Below are 15,526 nucleotides of genomic sequence, written 5' to 3' on the forward strand. Positions count from 1 at the left end.
CTCCAATCCATCCTAGCTAACTGCTTGGATGGCTTTCTAACTCCCAAACCATCGGCAGGCCAGGCCACAGCCTTCGCAGCCCAATTGGAGGGAAGAGAGCCGTAATCACAGTGAAGAAGGTGAGGGCTGAAAAGTCCTACATTATGGAAATAGCTTTGCACTCTTCACCAGCTGTAGCCGATCTCCTGCAGGAGCTCATGGGGATAATTGTAGTTGGAGCTTAGGATGCCTTAAGAATGGCTTATTTTTCCCCTTTAGAGCCCTCAGAGAGGATTGGAAAAATTTTTAAAAACTCGTTTTTAAAGAAATAAATTGGAGATGCATGGGTTGCCTTAAAGCTTTAGTTCAGTTAGTAGAGAACAAGCAGCTCTGAAGCAAGCCCCCGGGTGCATCCGAAGGAGCCTCTGAAGGGACCTCCTCAAAAGATGCCTCCAGCAAGGCCTCAGGAGGGCCTGGAAGTTGCCGAGGGCGGCAGCAGCATCTTGTTTCTCAACAGTGCCGCTGGCCAGTCTTCCTCCACTCTCTGGACCACGATGCAGGGAGAGGAGAGAGGGCTCCGGTCCATGGATGGGAGAAGGCACAGGACCTCATCAGGGTATGCAGGCTGGGAGAGAGGCAGGGACACTGCCCTCTGTTTTCTGGTCCAACCGCCGGTGGGCAGGGTGGGGAGGGTGCCCGTCCTTGGTGCTCACCAGTAGCTGAATGCCCTCAGGTCGAGGATCTGGGTTAGCATGTGGCGGCCTCGTTGCTGCCGCCTCGTACGGACAGTCCTCCAGTCCGTGTGTGTGATGTGGCCTCCCTGTGCTCTCATCTCTGGAGCCACCCTGCTCCCTACCCCCACCCAACATGAGTGTGATGTCCGCATACAGCGGGCGCGCAGCTGGTTGGGAGCACAGTACAGAGCAGGAATTCCAAAGGCTCCAAGGCCCTCCGAAATGACTGACACATAATAGGGCAGATTGTTTCGAGTTGCCAGCTGTGACCCACTAAAAAGTTGTGAAACCAGCATGTGCTGGAGTACATCACCTGTAGCATGGTACATACTGCTTTGTGACTTTTTATTTTAGTTTTGCAATGTACCCGCACAGATATAGGTACTGAGTTATGCTGTAAAATGTATTTTTTTTTTCTTTTTTCTTTTGGCCTCGCCACGCAGCTTGTGGGATCTTAGTTCCCTGATCAGGGATCAAACCCACACCCTCGGCAGTGAAAGCGCGGAGTCCTAACCACTGGACCGCCAGGGAATTCCTAAAATGAATTTCTTACAGTGAGTCATGATGAAAAAATATTGAAAGCCGCTTCCATGAGTTGTCCCGCAGAGATTTGGGGTCTGTGCTCAGCCAGCCAGCTCCCTGTCCTTCAGCTCTCACCCCTCAACTACGCCACACTCTTCCCTCCTCTCATCTCCACCCGCGTCTCTGTCCATCGTGGTCGCCACCACTGCATCCTCAGGGTGACTGGATGGTGAGGGTGTCGTGAGGATGGGCAGTGATGCCTCGGCTAAGGGGATGAGCTCTCCTCTCACCCAAGTGTGGAGCCAGGTAGATGACAGGTTCAATGCCATCTGACTCTTTATCTCCACCCCATCCCACCTCAGCCACCCTGCACGGCCAAGCTCTCAGTCCAGAAGTCCTGCCTCATGTCTTACCATTTTCTCTGCCTTTGTCCTAAGCCCCTGAGTCTGTAGGTCTGGGCCTGGTTCAGATGAAAAGGAAGTGGTGCAGGTCACAGGCCTCTCCTCCACGCCCCCAAGCTGGGCCCTGGCACACGCATATAGCAAGTACCCCCATCCAGATGGGAGGCTTCCCGGGTCCTTGGGGACAAGCCTGCCAGGCACTTCCGAGAGGGAGAAAAGGGTTTGTAGCTTAGAGTATTTATTCTGACAACAGTGACTTACAAGTTTCTGGGATGTGGGATGGTCCTTATATTTTCCAAACCAGAAGGAGCCTCTGGTATATGGAAGCTTCTGAGTGTGTATAAACAAGACTGCTTGGGGAGAGAGAGTCTCTGCAGAAATAGGGGCGACAGAGATGAATGAGATGCAGGTCCTGACCTTAAGCTGCGTACAGGCTGTAGGGAAAGTCTGAGTGGGAGCGGAGAGTAAACTACAAGATAAGACATGGTCAGAGGTGCTGAGGTGCTAGGGGGAGGCTCCCAGGCAGAGGGTGGCTGTCCACGTGTCCTTGTGAGATGGGGCTCCCTAGAGAGCCCTGGAAAGGCTTTGGAGGAGGTAGAAGCATTTGGTCTGTGAGTGGTGACATGGGCAGAAGGTGGGTCACCCATCCTGTTAAAACCAGGGACTCAGTTCTTTACGCCAGCAACCATCACACAGGCCTTGAAGGTGGGTGTGGGAGCAGCGTTCACTCCTAAGAACTTATAATTACTCGATGCTACAGAGCAATTCAGCACGTTCCTGGAACATGTGGAGTGAAGGAGAGACCAAGTACTGATGTTTCGGAGACTTCATTTTGCTTAAGCAGGAGACTATTTGGGTTAAGCTAGAATTTAACTTTCCGTCACCCTCTATTTGCTGGGTTTTTTACCCCATGCAACCACTGTTCCAGAAAGAACGAGAGATCATAGGGAAACAAAAGCTTGTTAAGAATTTAACAAATAAAGCAATAGCACTTTTAAAAGGAAAAGTACAGATATCCCCTGCTTTTCCAAAGTTTGCTTTACACCGCTTCACTTTTACGAAAGACCTGCACTGGTACCTGTTTTCTCTAATCAAGGAAATCCGAAGAGGATTTACACTTTTTTGAAAAAATAGGAAAAGCGCAAATCGCATTCAGCATTTATTTTGCAGCGAGTGTTAACAGAGGAAGTTTGTGCCCCGAGCAGAGAGAGTGGCCCTGCCAAGCTCCTTCCCCAGAACCGCATCTCAGCATCAAGCCGCCATGTGCTTTATCTCAGTTTATTCTGTGTGTCCGTTAATAAGATGTGTCTTAAGGTAATTGCCTCTTCACTTTATGCCATCTCTGCTTATGAAAGCTTTTATAGGAATGCTCTACTTTCAGATAGCGGGGGACATCTGTACCTGTATCACGTAGGGATGCTTTGGGCTGCATTTACTTAATTCTGTGTTCACACAGTTTCACTTCTTACTGTCAAGGCCAATAGTTCTCAGAGTGGGGGGGCCCAGGACCAGCAGGATCATCTGAGAACTTGTTAGAAATACATATTCTTAGGCTCCTCCCCAGACCTCCTCAATCAGAAACTGGGGGAGTGGGGACAGACAGCAATTTGTGCATCTTTTTTTTTTTTTTTTTCGCCGTGCCACTTGGCTTATGGGATCTCAGTTCCGGACCAGGGACTGAACCCAGGCCACGGCAGTGAAAGCACCGAGTCCTAACCACTGGGCCACCAGGGGATTCCCTAGCAGTTTGTTTTAATAAGTTCCCCCCCAGGTGATGCGGATGCGTGCTGAAGTTTGAGAACCCCTGTCGAGGCTCTGGCTTCTCAAAGTGTCATCCACAGACCAGCAATAGTGTGGGCATCACCTGGGAACCAGTTAGAAATTCAGAACCGCAGGCTCCACCTCCAACCTCCTGAAAATCAGAATGTGTACCTGAGCAAGACCCGCAAGTGCTTTCTACGCACAGCAGGGCCTGGGAAGCGCAGGGCCTTTTCCTAAAGCACCAGGTGCCACCTCCGGGCAGCTGACTGTGCTAATGGCCGCACCGTCCTCCCAAGCACAACTGCTCCTTAAGCCTCACAGATTTCTCAGGGTACCCAAGGTTTCCACAAAGTACAGGACCCTTGTCCCCTGGGCTACAAGGATGGTTTGGGGGCACTGTGGAGACTTAGAGGGAGCACACCTGGCCCAAGGGGGCACCTGCACCCCTGCCACAGCCCAGTGTATCACTGGGAGCCCAGGCCCTGTATCACAGCAACTTTTTCCTTCTCTGGGCAGGCGGGGGAGGGGCAGATCCCTCCAGGGAGCCGCAGCTTCACTCTGGTCTCCATCAATAGAAGAGATTCTCCAGGATATCCTCCCTTAGCGTGGGGCACAAATGCCCACAAGGACCTCAGGACCGCCCTTTCCTGACATTGACATCACTGTTCCACCCTGTTTCACAGACTAAATTGATCAGCATCACAGGGGCAGAGAGATGTGGCTTTATTTCACTTTGGGGCTCGACCAAGCTGCCCCTTAGTGAGAGGTTCTGCAGGCTCTCCTTGCTCTTGGAAGTCTCCTGTGGCTGGGGGCCTGAGCCACAAGCACTGAGTACCAAGTGCTGAGTGAGTGGTACACGAGGAAGCTGGGCTGGGGAGGGCTTCCCGGGGAGCGGGAGTGAGCGGGACCTGGTCCTGTTGTTCCGCATCACACCCACTCTGTGCCTCTGGGGGGACAGAAGGAGAGTTCTTTCACTGGAGCCCAGAAAATAGTTTTTAAACAGAAGAAACCCTAGAAAAGCAGAAGTGGAAATAAAGCTCTGTTTGATCTGAAAAGATAAAATCGCACAGACTTGAAAACCTAACAGCTATGGCTGCTTGACCCTGCTCCTCTGTAATCGTCTCATTTAATCTGCTCAGGCCTCTCTTCTGGATAGGGGGCGTTACCTCCACTTGACGGCTAAGAGAGAGGCTCAGAGAGATTAAGCAGACTGCACAGGGGCCTGGTGGAGGCAGGATTTGAACCCAGGTCTTTGGCGTGCCTGGGCCCACATGTCTTTGGTGTTCCGGAGCCTGCCAGGTCTTCATGTGATGGGAGAGGAGGGTGTGGATGGCGCCTGGGGTAGCAGGTCGGGTGCCACACGTCTGGTAGCACCAGTAAGCTATTGGCCAGGTCACAAGGGCAGAGTTTTCTTATGCTGGCCTCGCTCAGCCCTGGCAGGAGCCCTGCGGTTGCAGAGAAAGGAGCTCTCCCTGTGAGCGGCCTTTTAGCTGGTATTTACAAGGGGCTGATTGGCAAGCACACTTCCTGTAGCTCCCTGCCTGCCAGAGAAGGCTGTTAGCCCCTAAGACAGGTCAAAGCAGAGAAGGTCTGGGAAGACAATGTCAAACCCCTGACACATTCCTCCTGCCCCTGGATCTTGGGCTCCAAGCCCATCTGGGGGGAATGGATGGATCCCTGGATATTGGGTTTGAATTACCCCCCCACCCCCCGTCCCGAGCACAGCCAGCTGGCGACAGTCTGAGCCTTGCCCTGCCCTCCAAGCGCTGAGTGCCACAGTGCCCAGGGGAAGATGATTCACCCTTCAAGGTGGCAGCTGCCTGCTTGGCACAGCGGACTCATGCCGTCTGCCCAGAATGCCCTTGTCCAGCACCAGCAGAGTGCTGCCCTGTACCCACGGGCAGTGAGCAGCCAGTACAGGCATCGATCGTGGCGCCATCACTAGACACAGTGTAGGAGCGCTTGCTGGCTGTGGAGCCGCTTGAGGGGGAGGTTAGGAGTAAGCAAACAGTCTTCAACAGCAATTAGTGCAAGTTAGACATGGTCCCCAGACATGGAGGGGAGGGAAGCTCCTGTTGCAGCTCCTGCCCACATGTGTCTGCCTGAAGGGAAGTAGCAAGCCGGGTCTCTGGGCAGAAGACATTTCACACACTTGGTCTCTGTCCAGATGGCATTCTCTGTGCCAGCCACTGAGTGGTAAAACTTTGATTACCCACAGAACCTCCAGTTCTCCAGGGTGCTGGGAGCACTCTGCTGGGAGCACACAGGTGAACAGCAAGAAAAGTTCTTTGACATCTGCTTAAAACAAAGTACTTTCTTGCTCCCTCAGACAAGCCAGTCTAAGGGACCGTCTGTCTCTCTCTCTGTCCAAAGTGCTGGAGAGCAGCCCAGACGCTCTGACTCTCAAAGCTCAGCCTTGCAAGGGCCTTATTCAGGGAGTAAGAGGCTCACAGGGTCACGAACACGGACTTAGGCATTTGGGAAACGTTCATTCGCCAGTTGTCGTTTTTTGATTGAGCAGCTTGCCGTGCACTAGGCGCTGTGCTGGAGATGGAGGCGGACAAAGCCCGCTCTCTGTTCTCACGGGGCTCATGTCATGGTCAGTTACACTAGCTGATACTTAGTGGCCATTTATTTCATATCTGGATCTTCTCTAACCATTTGCAAGTGTGCTCTTATTTAACGCTCACGACCACCTTATGAGGCAGGCACTATTATTCTCCCCAGGTGAGGAAACTGAGGCTCAGGGAAGTTAAGTAACTTGGCCACGGTCATGCTGCCTGGACAAAACCAGGGTTTCCAACCCAGGCAGTCTTGCTGCAGAACCCCAGCTATTGAGGACAGTGCTTTGCATAAGGAGAGATGATTTTTGCATATAGCTGGAGGGAGATTGAAAGCCACAGGAAAGTTATGGCTAGAGCACGTAACTTTGGCTGGAGGGAAACTTCCTTGGGGTGGAGAGAACAGTGTAAGGTGATGAGGCAGGATTCCCTATGCCACGAACGCAGGCAATCAGCCTAGCTCTTGACAGCTCTGCCCCACACAGTGAAGCAGGTGGGCAGCATCCTGGGGTGGAAGTGCTATATGAGTGTTTTCACCGGATTCTCTCATTAAGCCTCCCTGGGAGGACCAGTGGTACTCAAACTAGCTGTGCATTCAAATCATTGGGAGATTCTAAAAACACCTGTGTCCAGGCACTACCCCCCCACCCCCACCATGCCAATTAAGTCAGAATCTCTGATGGTGGGTTTGGGGCTTGATGATTTTTTAAAGCTCCCCAGATGATTCCAATGTGCAGGCAAGATAGAACCATGGAGCTAAACCAGAACCTTCCATCAACAAGCACATTCCATCCCTGAAGAAGCTGTAGCCTCTTTCTTCCTTCTCTCGGTGTCTGTTGCGTGTGTGTATGTGTGTAGCTACGTCAGGATGAGAAGAGCAGTCAGCCCAGCCGTGAGAGCTGACGGCCGGCTGGGAGGGCGGCAGAGGTGAGCTCTGTGGACTTGCCTCTTTGCTCAGGGTTCCTCGTTCCCACGGAGCCTACTGTCCCCTGGACCCTGGGCACGGTGGCTCTGCTGCCGCAGTGCCCACAAACCCCCACTTGTGATTTCCCTGTAGCACAGCCCGCTCACCTGGCATTTTCAGAAGGAACTTTATCAATGAGCCAGAGGCAGCTTAGAACATGCAGACAGCCAAACAGCGGGCCGGTTCCCAAAGTTCAAGTTTATTCCGAAGAATCCTAGTGTAGGTGGACAGGAGTTGGCCTGAGCTCTGACACCTTGTGCTCAGGAACCTGTGGTCCTGCCTGGGCGGGCGACTTGACTCACCATTACTGGAGGTGCTTGCTCAAGTTCAGTGACCTCACCTTGGTAGCTTGAAATTGGCCATGGGAGGAATGTTTACACCGCGCAAAATCGGCAAATGCCCCGCATCAGGGCTGTTTCCCTCAGGAAGTGGATTGTTAAACGTTAGCCAGCACACCACTTCCTTGCTGCTTGTCCTGGCCACTTCGCCCACTTCCCCTCCACCACCACCTTCCACTCATTTTGCTTCTCAGAAGCTGGTTTCCCTGGTGAGGCCCTACCTAATTCACTCCCATCTGGTGCTTATCTTAGGAGCTCTTCTTCTTATTTTTCCAATTATAACGGAGGTCTAATTTCTCTGACAATGATCTTAAGCCTGAGTGGAAAGAGCTGTAAAGTTGGTGGCAGCGACCTGAGGTTCCAAGCGCGGAGAAGATTTACAAAGGAGCTATTCACGTGTCCACCGCACCCAGGAGAAGAGCCTGGAGGGGAGGCGATTACTTTTCCATCCCACGCGTCTTCACCCCTCACTTCCAGACTCTTGCTGTGCAGCAGATGAGGCGGCTCTAGTCTTCCGTGTGAGTGTTATAGACACACATACCTCCAGCTGTGACGGAGGGACCGGCAGACACTTAATGGGAGGCCATGGCAAAACTGCCATTCTTTCCCGAGCCCCTCCCGGGGTATCTAAGTGAAGCAGTTGGAGAAGCAGAGCAGAGGGGTGGGGGGACTTCAGGGGAGGGGGGCGGTGGGCACAGGGGAGCAAAATGGGAAATCTGACGGGGAAGGCAAATCCCCAGGCTTGGGCCAGGCAGTCCGAGTTACTTACTTAGCTGTCTCCAGAGCAGCCAGTAAGGGGACCGTGTTCTGACCCGGCTTTGACTGCACGTGGGATCCAGGCGGGGCAGTGTGCAGGAGGGGGCAGTGCTGGCAGGTGGCCGCACTGGGAGCCTGTGGGCCCACCTTGCTGGACAGTCTGAGGTGCGGAGGAGGAGGAAATCACAGTGGGGGCTTTTCTCCCCCTTTGTTTTTCTTTCCCCACAGCCTGCACTTAAGGTTCATTAACGTATTCCGTAAAACACTCTGTGCTCCCCATCCTCTTGCTGGTTGCCCGCCACACTCTCTACACCTCCTTGGGGAGCGCCGCGTGGTCCCTTCTGCCAGCCCCTGTGGCCCCATGAAGCCGAGGACTGTTTAAAGATGGGAGGTTGAGGTTCAGAGAGGTTAGGGGCCTGCCTGAGGTTGCACAGCTCCAAATGGCAGATCCGAGGTCAGGGCCTGGGTCTCTGCACCATCCCCTCCCGCAGCTGGCCTCTCTTTCATCAGAGGACTTAGAACTCCCCAAGCCAAACAGACTTCCTTGAGGGACTCAGCCTGCAGGGCTGTCAAGGGCGTGCAGTGTTCTCTGTGCCTCCTGAGCGCAAGGGCTGCTGCTGCTTTCTTCCTGCACACACCCCCCCACCCCCCACCCCCGACAGCCAGGGCTCGGGCCAGGGCTCTGTGCAGTGGGGGAGTTCGATCACTGCCCTTCCCGGGCTTGTGAAGGGACAGACCCAGCCGTGAGTGTGGCCCGGGAGCCTCCTTGTTACAGGCACAATTCTCTGTCCCGCTAGGTTACCACAGTTTGCCTGCTTGTGTCTTGTGGCATTTCGAGTGGGGCGTGAAGCTCAGCTCAGCTCAGCATCCTTGATCTTTGTTGTTGAGGCACCAGGCACCAAAAGCTGTGTCAAGGCTGATGCCAGGCCAGCCTGAATTCTCCAGCACGAATGTGCCCACAGCCCCCTGGGGAGGCTAAGGCAGCCTCCCACGTGCTGCCCACAGGCCTGAGGCACTAGGGCTGGGGCGCTGCCTCTGCATCTTTACCCAGCGCCCCAGGTCCCATTGTAAGGAGGCCTCAGGCTCCACGCTCACTGACTGGGATCCTTTGGGGACTGGAGGCAGAGAAGCTGAAAAATCCTGAAAAATCAGGCATTCTGGCTGGAAGGAGATCACCTGGATCAGAAGTGAGGCAGCCAGCCATGTGTCAACTGTCCAGTGCGGCTCCAGCCTGGGCGGCCAACAGGGCTCCATGATCTGTTTCTAAGCTGCCAAGGAAGCCAGGGAACTGTGCCCTAGGCCACCAGGTTGGGGAGCCTCTCATCCCAGTTCCAGATGGGACCTTAGATGCCGTGGGACTCAGCTCCACCCAAAGCGGGAATCAGAAGTCACTGGTCTCTGCTGGGTTACCTCTGTGCTGGGAAGCTCACTCAGTACCCCTTACCACTTCCCTGGGCCCAGAGCCCTCTTCCTCTCAGCCTCCTTTCAGACCATGGGTACCACACACATGATGAATCGTGCTCTGAAACGGTCATTTTTATCATCTTGCCTCTAGCTGGTCCCAGTGGCATGAAACAAGTTTGCCAGTCAATAGTGCCAATGATTAGTGAAGGGAGGTCAAGCTGACCTTGGAGAAGTAATTTTCTCTAAAGACTGCCCACTCTGATTCTGCTTTTATTGATTATTTTAAGCTTCCACAGACATAGGCAGGAGTCTGGGAGGGCTGTCTGCGGTGGGAAGAGGGTTGGATCCGTCTCTCATTGTCTGTAATGGCGAAAGCTGGAAAAAAACTGAGTGTCTAACAGTAGAAACATGAGCCAAAGTGTGATCCCTCCATTCCATGGACCACGACGTGGCCGTAATAATGTCACAGACTTGTAACCTGAAAAGATGTTCACAGTGTGTCATCAAGAAAAGCATGTTATGGCATAGTATCTAGGAGGCCATTTTTTTTTTTTTTTTTGCAGTACGCGGGCCTCTCACTGTTGTGGCCTCTCCCGTTGCGGAGCACAGGCTCCGGATGCGCAGGCTCAGCGACCATGGCTCACGGGCCCAGCCGCTCCGCGGCATGTGGGATCTTCCCGGACCGGGGCACGAACCCGTGTCCCCAGCATCGGCAGGCGGACTCTCAACCACTGCGCCACCAGGGAAGTCCTAGGAGGCCATTTTTGAAACATAGTTGTGTATGCACACACACACACACGCACACACACACACGCGTGCACACACACACACACGCATGTTTAAAAGTTGGTAAGGCCATGTACCTCACATTAACAGTGATTGGTTCTGCGTGGTGAGACATGGGTGATTTTATTTCTGCTCATCAATATTTTCTCATTTTCTAAATTGGATTATTGCACTAAAGGGCCAGTAACCTATCACAGCCTTGGCCCACAGAGGCCTGGCCCTGACTGGCAAAAGTGCCCAGAATGGGTCAGGTCAGGGGAAGGGCCCCAACTCTTGAATGTACTGAGGTCAGAGTTGCTTAATCAAGTGGTGTTGGTGGTGGGTCCACTGTGTGCCCAGCCCAGGGTGGTCCTGAGCCTGAAGGAACTTACGATCTAGTTCAGGAGGTAAAATGTGCATTCATTTGTTCGTTCACTCATTCATCCAACAAATAGCTATTGAGCACCTGTGAGCACTGTGCCAGGTACTGCACTTATAGGGTGAACATAGTCCCAGAGTGTGATGCGTGATGTGAGTCTTGTATAAAGGGTTATGGGACTTTGGATGCGCACCAGAGGGAGTGACAGAGGAGGGGGCCTTTGAGCTGGAATATGAGGATCCACAGGACATGGGCGAATGGGGAGGAAGGCGTGGCCCAGGGGAGAGGGCAGAGCTGGGGTCCTCTTCCTCTCCAGGTGTGCCAAAGTCCAGGGACCTGGCTTCCATTACCACCATGACGCCAATGTGGCTTGTAGCCCTAGGAAGCTTATGTAGCCTCTTCAAGCTTCCGGTTCCCCACCCACAAAACGCAGATCATTTCATATCCTCCTCTCTACCCTCCAGCCATCTCCCGCTCTTGTCAGGATGCTCTGAGCGTAAATGTTCTTTTAAGCTTTATCCAGAAACTCGCAATTGGGCACTTGGGCTTGTTGCTTGCTAGCCTGGCTGCTCCAGTTTGTTGATTCTGCCAGCTTTGACACATTCTGGTGGCCCCATTGCTCCTTCCTCTAAGCTGCTCAAGCACCTTTAGCGGTTAAATCAGGGGAAAGAGATACACTTAATCCCCGCCATCACTGTCCTTGGGCAGAGTGGTTTGGGGAACGCTGAAGACTGTGAAGAGGCCAGCTCAGTGAGTGGTACTTGGAAAAGACAGGCTGAGGACTCAGGCAGCGCTGCTGTCTCTAGGCCTGGAGTCACGGGGATTTGCTCCAAGCCTGGGCTGCAGCTGGTCTTCGTGCCACGCCCAGCAAACCTCGGCAGGGGCATCACAGGGAGACCCTCCTCCCCATCTCAGGAGCACTGGCCACTCTGCGGCCCTCAGGCCTCCCTGGCTGAGGGGTGGAGGAGTCACGGAGTCCAGAGAGAGAAAGTCCTTAGCAACCCCTAGTTCTTGCTTGAAGGCAGGCCAGGGTGATCTGACGTCACCTAGGGGATAGTGGACGGTGAGGAACCTGATTAGGTATCGAGGGTGGAGGATTCTGACTAAACCAACTTAGCAGAACTCTTGCTAAAATTGGACAATGAGAGATGAACACTGAAGCACAAAAGTCAGGCCTAGTTGAAAAATCCAGGGGAGCTGGAGCAGAGTTAGAGGATCATTGTCAGCATGGAGAAGCCGAGGCCCAGTTTCCTTATCTGCCAGATGGGTCATTATGAAGAACCACCTAGCACAGGGCCTCAAATATCAGTTCCTAGAAGCAGCCTCCCTTCTTGGGCCCTTTTTTTTTTTTAATTGGCTGTACCCCGCGGATGTGGGATCTTAGTTCCCCGACCAGGGATGGGACCTGCATCCCCTGCATCGGAAGTGTGGAGTCTTAACCACTGGACTCCCAGGTCCCTTGGGCCCATTTTAACAAGGTGTTAACCTCCCTGGGCTTTGATTTCCTCCTGTGCCACATGGGGTATAATACCCTGTGAAATGACCTGACTTCTTAAGAGCCCAAGGCAAGAGGATTTTCTTATCTGGGCGATCAGGGGCAGAGGGGATGGTGTGTCTGTCCCGCCTGCCCAGCTGCTGGCTGTGCTGTTGGCCATTACAAAGCTAATGTGCTAACGTGGAGAAGGGGAAGCTTCCAAGTCATTAGCCCTTCTCTTCCCAGCCATTAACTGGTAGGGAAATTGGGGGCCCGCTTTCCATGAATAAAGACAAGAAATGCCACAGGCAACCCCTTCCTTCAGCCCCCACTCCAGCAGCCGCCCCACCCAGTAAGGGGCATAGAGGAGCCGGCTGCTGGCAGCTGTGTGATGTGACATTAGCATGCGGATGAGCTCCAGAGGAAGCAGAAGGTGAGCAGGAACTGAGAGCAGTTGATCTTGCTTTTCCTCCCCTCCCAGGAGTAGCATCTGGTCATAACCTTGCATTCTAGAAACGCCTTATCTCTGCTTCTTTCCCTACCTGAGCCTCCACGTTTGCCTTGGGCTCTGGGTCCCTCCCCATCGCCTCCTTCACGACTCCTGTCCTCTCATCCATCATGCAGGTTCCTGCCTATCAAACAAGAGCCCCACTCGCCGCACTATAGCCAGTCTCGCTTGGGAGCCAGCTCCCGACCACGACCCACCCTAGTAACTCCCTGCCGGCTGCCCAGAACGTGTTTTTGTACCCACCATGTCTATGTGCCAGGTATAGTGTTTGGCCCTGGGGATTCAAGGACAAAGATAGACTCTGCTCTCAGGAGGTTAAGAGTTGCCCCTGCCTCCAGCACTGGACCCGTGGTCTAACGAACAGAGCCAGCCCCCAGGGAGCTCAGAGCCACTCACCCCAAGGTGCTAAGGGAGGGCAAACTCCCGTGATCTGTGATCAGTGATCTTTGATGTTACTATTGCAAAAAGACTGTGACTTGCTGAAGGCTCACATGATGGTGAACATTTTTTTTAGCAATAAAGTATTTTAAAATTAAGGTATGTACATTGTTTTTTTAAACGTAATGCTATTGCATACTTAATAGACTACAGTGTAGGGTAACATAACTTTTACATGCACTGGGAAACCAAAAAAAATTCATGTGACTCGCTTTGTTGCGATATTCACTTTATTGCTGTGGTCTGGAACCAAACCCGCAACATCTCCAAGGAATCACCGTACAGATATTCTCTCATTCATCCTTGAACAACTCTGTGAGCTATATACTATTATTACCCTGATAGGAAGTTTATTTTATTATTTTTTTAATTGAAGGATAATTGATTTACAATATTGTGTTAGTTGTAGGTATATAGCAAAGTGATTCAGCTATACCTATATATTTTTTTCAGATTCTTTGCCATATAGGTTATTACATTCTTTCCCATATAGGTTGAATATAGTTCCCTGTGCTTTACAGTAAATCCTTGTTATCCATTTTATATATAGTGGTGTGTATCTCTTAATCCCATACTCCTAATTTGTCCCTCCCCGACCCCACCTTTCCCCTTTGGTAACCATGAGTTTGTTTTCTATGTCTGTGAGCCTGTTTCTGTTTTGTAAATAAGTTCATTTGTATCATATTTTAGATTCCACTTAGAATTGGTATCATGGTATTTGTCTTTCTCTGTCTGACTTCACTCAGTATGATAATCTCTAGGTCCATCCATATTGCTGCAAATGGCATTATTTCATTCTTTTTTATGGCTGAGTAATATTCCGTTGTATATATGTACCACATCTTCTTTATCCATTCATCTGTTGATGGACACTTAGGTTGCTTCCATGTCTTGGCTATTGTAAATAGTGCTGCTATGAACATTACGGTGCATGTATCTTTTCAAATTAGAGTTTTCGTCTTTTTCACATATATGATGTGAAGTTTAATAATTTACTTTAGGTACACAGTTGTTATGTGGCTGACCTGGGACTTGAACCAGAGACTGAGTGATCCTAAAGATTAGGTGTGAGGAACCGTAAATGTTTTCAAGTATTAGTATAGCTGCTGCCTTGTTCTGGTCCTTTTTTTTTTTTTTTTAATTGAGACAAAACTAACCATTTAAAAGTGTACAATTCAGTGGCATCTAGTGCATTCACAGTGTTCTGCACCTGTCAGCTCTAGTTCCAAAATACTTTCATCACCCCAAAGGAGACCCTGCACGCATTAGGCAGTCACTCTCCAATCCCCTCACCCCAGCCTCTGGCAGCCACTAATCTACTTTCTGTCCCTACGGCTTTGCCTATTCTGGACACTTCATATGAATAGAATCATATACTCTGTGACCTTTTGTGTCCGACTTCTTTCATTCAGCATAACGTTTTCTAGGTTCATCTATGTTGTAGCATGTGTCAGGCTGATTAATATTCCATTGTTTGGCTATACCACTTTTTGTTTATCCACTCGTTGGTGGACATTGGCTATTGTGAATAGTGCTGCTGTAAACACGTGTGCACGTATTTGAATACCTGTTTGCCGTTCCGCGAGTTCCACTCAAGAGTGGCATGGCTGGGATACGTGGTAATCTGTGTTTAACTTTTTTTTTTTTTTTGGCTGCGTTGGGTCGTCCTTGCTGCGTGCAGGCTTTCTCTAGTTGCGGTGAGCGGGGGCTACTCTTCTTTGCAGTGCGCGGGCTTCTCACTGCGGTGGCTTCTCTTGTTGCGCAGCACAGTAACTATTTTTTAGGATGCTTTTCTGCATGTGGTTGTAATGCCCTTGTGGGCCCCAATGGCCCCTCACACAGGGCCGGGTGCTGGGCACTGAGCCCATGTGCATCGGGCGATGCATCCTCCTTCTTCTCTGCCCGCTTGGCTCCAGCCCCCTAATCTGTCCCTCTCTCCCTGACAGACGTGCCCGTGGAGAAGCTGGCCGCCATGCCCGCCTTGCGCAGCATCAACCTGCGCTTCAACCCGCTGAATGCCGAGGTGCGCGTCATCGCCCCGCCGCTCATCAAGTTCGACATGCTCATGTCTCCGGAGGACGCGCGGGCCTCCCCCCCCTAGGCCTCCCTCCTCAAGCCCGCCCAGCAAGGGACAGAGGCCACCTGGCCTGGCGCCCTGAGGGGAGGGAGTCCCACGAGCCCATGGGAGGCCAAGTTTGGGGGGCTGGGGGCGGGCGGGCTGAATAGCGTGTGGCGGGAGGGGTGTGGCGTTCCAGGATAGATAGCGTAGAGCAGTAGTGGGCCCTGGAATGCCCGGAGGGAGGAGGCGAGGAGGGGGCTGGGGCCCAGACTCTGGGCACTCACAGCTTCCGTGCAAACCTGGGCAGATCCTCTGAGCCTTACAATTTGAGGAAAGGGGCAATGGCAGGGCCTTTTGCCTCCTTTGGGCTCCCTAAAGGCTTTTGGGGGAACACATGCCTCCAAGTTACCTTCAAAGCATTGGTACCTTCTGGGCCCACGGATGAGCATCGCTGAGCATTTTCCAGGCCCTTGTGGGTTCGAG

At 52.2% G+C, this 15,526-nt stretch overlaps 1 protein-coding gene across 1 annotated transcript in view; it reads left to right on the top strand.

Moving 5' to 3' along the window:
• LRRC20 (leucine rich repeat containing 20) overlaps positions 1-15,163 on the top strand; it is a 64,454-nt gene extending 49,291 nt beyond the window's left edge. Inside the window, exon 5 of the mRNA XM_082854192.1 lies at positions 14,931-15,163. Within this exon, the coding sequence (XP_082710318.1) occupies positions 14,931-15,085 (155 nt within the window). The 3' untranslated portion in view covers positions 15,086-15,163. The remainder of the gene's footprint in view (positions 1-14,930) is intronic.
• Positions 15,164-15,526: the final 363 nt, after the last annotated feature.

This window comes from Leucopleurus acutus (genome assembly GCF_964270905.1).
Source record: "Leucopleurus acutus genome assembly, chromosome: 14".
Classification (NCBI taxonomy): Eukaryota; Metazoa; Chordata; class Mammalia; order Artiodactyla; family Delphinidae; genus Leucopleurus; species Leucopleurus acutus.